The 2,411-nt window shown below is 50.6% G+C and overlaps 1 protein-coding gene across 1 annotated transcript; it reads left to right on the plus strand.

Moving 5' to 3' along the window:
* Positions 1 to 1,742, plus strand: LOC119172456 (charged multivesicular body protein 7). The gene has a single exon (XM_037423568.2). The coding sequence runs from the start codon at positions 185 to 187 to the stop codon at positions 1,469 to 1,471; it is 1,287 nt and encodes a 428-aa protein (XP_037279465.2). The 5' UTR covers positions 1 to 184; the 3' UTR covers positions 1,472 to 1,742.
* The last annotated feature ends 669 nt before the right edge of the window (positions 1,743 to 2,411 follow it).

The raw sequence follows: 2,411 nt of genomic DNA on the forward strand, positions 1-2,411 counted from the left end.
TTAGTGTCGCTGTCGTCGCGTGAACCAGGTGCGAATTTGTTGTCGTTGGGCCTCTGTTGCGTGTTGCAAAATCGTCTGTGCGTGCCGGAATAGCCCGAGTTTCCTTCGTTGCGCATGTTCGCCCGTTTTGAGTTCGTCTTTAAATGACCGTTGGCATCGAGATCTCTCTGTCACAAGCCAGCCGATGAGTGTCATGGAAAGCAGCGACGGCAGCCCCTTTGTCCTGCCAGTGTGCTGGAAGGATGATGTGCGAATGCGAGCGCTTTTCGCCGAGTTTCGCCCCAAGGAATTGAATCCGGAAGGATGGCAGGACAAGATGGACTTCTGGGTGTCACTCATCCTCCAGTGGAGTCGCGAAACCAGAACGCCTGTGTTTTCGGCCAGCGACGTAGCTATCGCCTTCGAACGTAAGCGGAGTCAGCCGGCGTGCCTGAGGACAGTACTGTCGCACATGAAGAAATCGGGGGAACTTGTAAACACCAAGGACTACTTCACCAGCGAAGGTTGGGTCAAGTGGGGCTTCGACACTCTGGTCAAGCGGCCACTAACGTGGATGTGGACTTGGGGTTTGAGCAGTGGTGAGGCGGACACCGAAATCGACGAGATGCTCGTCAACGTCGACGTCCTGAGGCAGCTTCAGCAGGAAGTCATGAGGCGCTGCGATGACGAAAGGTTCGTGGAAGACGTCATCCCCTACTCCGAAGTGTGGAAGGTGTGTGGGGGCATCTGCAAAGACCAGAGATCGTTCGCCTACGTGCTAAACGGGCTGGAAAAGTCGCGCTACGTGCGGCTCTTCCAAAGAGACGGCAAGAAAGTCGTGCAGTTCCTTCGTCACAACAACCAGCTGAGCGAGCAGGAGAAAGCGATGCTCAAGCTCGAGAAGGCCAAGCAGGACCTGAATCAGAAGGTCGACTTGCTGCAGGGCGACATCGACCGTTGCACGCGCGAAGCGCTGGAGGCCAAGAAGCAGGGTCAGCAGAACAAGGCCCTGCACATCATGAAGAAGCGGCGCAGGGCGCAGCAGGTGCTGGACAAGCAGTTCGCCATGCTGGACAACATCCACTCCCTCGAGATGAACATCCACGAGAACAAGGACATCCAGCTGATCTACGACGGCTACAAGACAGCGGCACAGGCGCTCAAGGTGGCCCACGGAGGCCTGGAAGCGGACAACGTCGACGATGTCGTCGCCGACATCAACACGGCCCTGGAAGACCAGCAAGAGCTTCACAGGCTGATGGGCATGCCAGTGTCCACAGCAGACGCCGAGGTTGACGAGCTGGAAGCCGAGCTGAACCAAATATTGAGGGAAGGCTCAGCAGACAAGGAAGGACAGAATGCCAGCGGGGTCTCAGTCATAGACGAGGAGGTGAAGTTCCCTGCAGTTCCAACCGAGGCACCTCACTCGCCGGTCAAACCAGGGCAAGCAACACAGCGTGATCCCCGGTTGGCTGCTCGAAGTGCCCAGTAAGATGGCTTCTTGCCAGTTGTGCCTTACCTGTGGCATTTTTAGGCTCACTTCGATAGTGAGCTGTGTGCATTGTTACACAGAAACTTTTGGGACATTGGTGTTGCAGCTGTGTTCTTGTTAACAATTTTAATGTATGAATAGTGTGTGGCAGCTGTCCTCTTGTGAATCCCTAATTTCGAGGATATTCTAGCAGTGTAACAGCATTTTGATGCTGCCCTTTGTATACTGAAAGCACTGTGGCACTTTTTGCAATAAATTATGATTAACCCTAGTTCTGTTAGCCTTTGTAGCACCTTCATTTGGCTGCATACTGAAAACTACAGGGCCTTGACACAAGTCACAAATGAAGCTGAGTGCATTGCATTGTGGCTGTTAAAGGTCACATGTTCCATGTTGTGTAAAGCGGTTGATGAAACCTTTTAACCAGATCTTAGACACAGCCACTTGCGATGATGAACTATGGCAGATTGGTGGGTTAGTCTGATATGTGACACTTGATGCATTTCCAGTGCTTTAAAAGAAAAAGGAAATTGAGAAAGAATAACAGACAATAATAGAGCCTTCTTCCTCTACTATGCTGTCAATACAGTATGGTTTGGTTGTCGGTGCCATAGAGTTTCCTGTAAATACACTAGAGGGAGCTCTAGCTCTAGTGTCTATGAGAGCTGCAAAGCATGGCGCTTCAGCGAACAAGGGAATGATGGGTAATACACTAATTTGTCTAATCTTCATACTTCTGATTCCATCTGGCTTCACGTGGCTTAGAGCTGCTTTGTCACCAAACGACAATTATCAAATGTTCAACAGTTGTACTTCACCACTTTTATCATTTAGGCTGACTAATTCAAATCAAGTCGCGAAGTTCAAAATGGTCTGTTCTGTTATTCAAAACAAAACCAAAACACTGCAATAAACAAAGCCGCAAGTGCGTTTGAATTCT

The sequence above is a fragment of the Rhipicephalus microplus genome, chromosome 4 (genome assembly GCF_043290135.1).
Source record: "Rhipicephalus microplus isolate Deutch F79 chromosome 4, USDA_Rmic, whole genome shotgun sequence".
Classification (NCBI taxonomy): domain Eukaryota; kingdom Metazoa; phylum Arthropoda; class Arachnida; order Ixodida; family Ixodidae; genus Rhipicephalus; species Rhipicephalus microplus.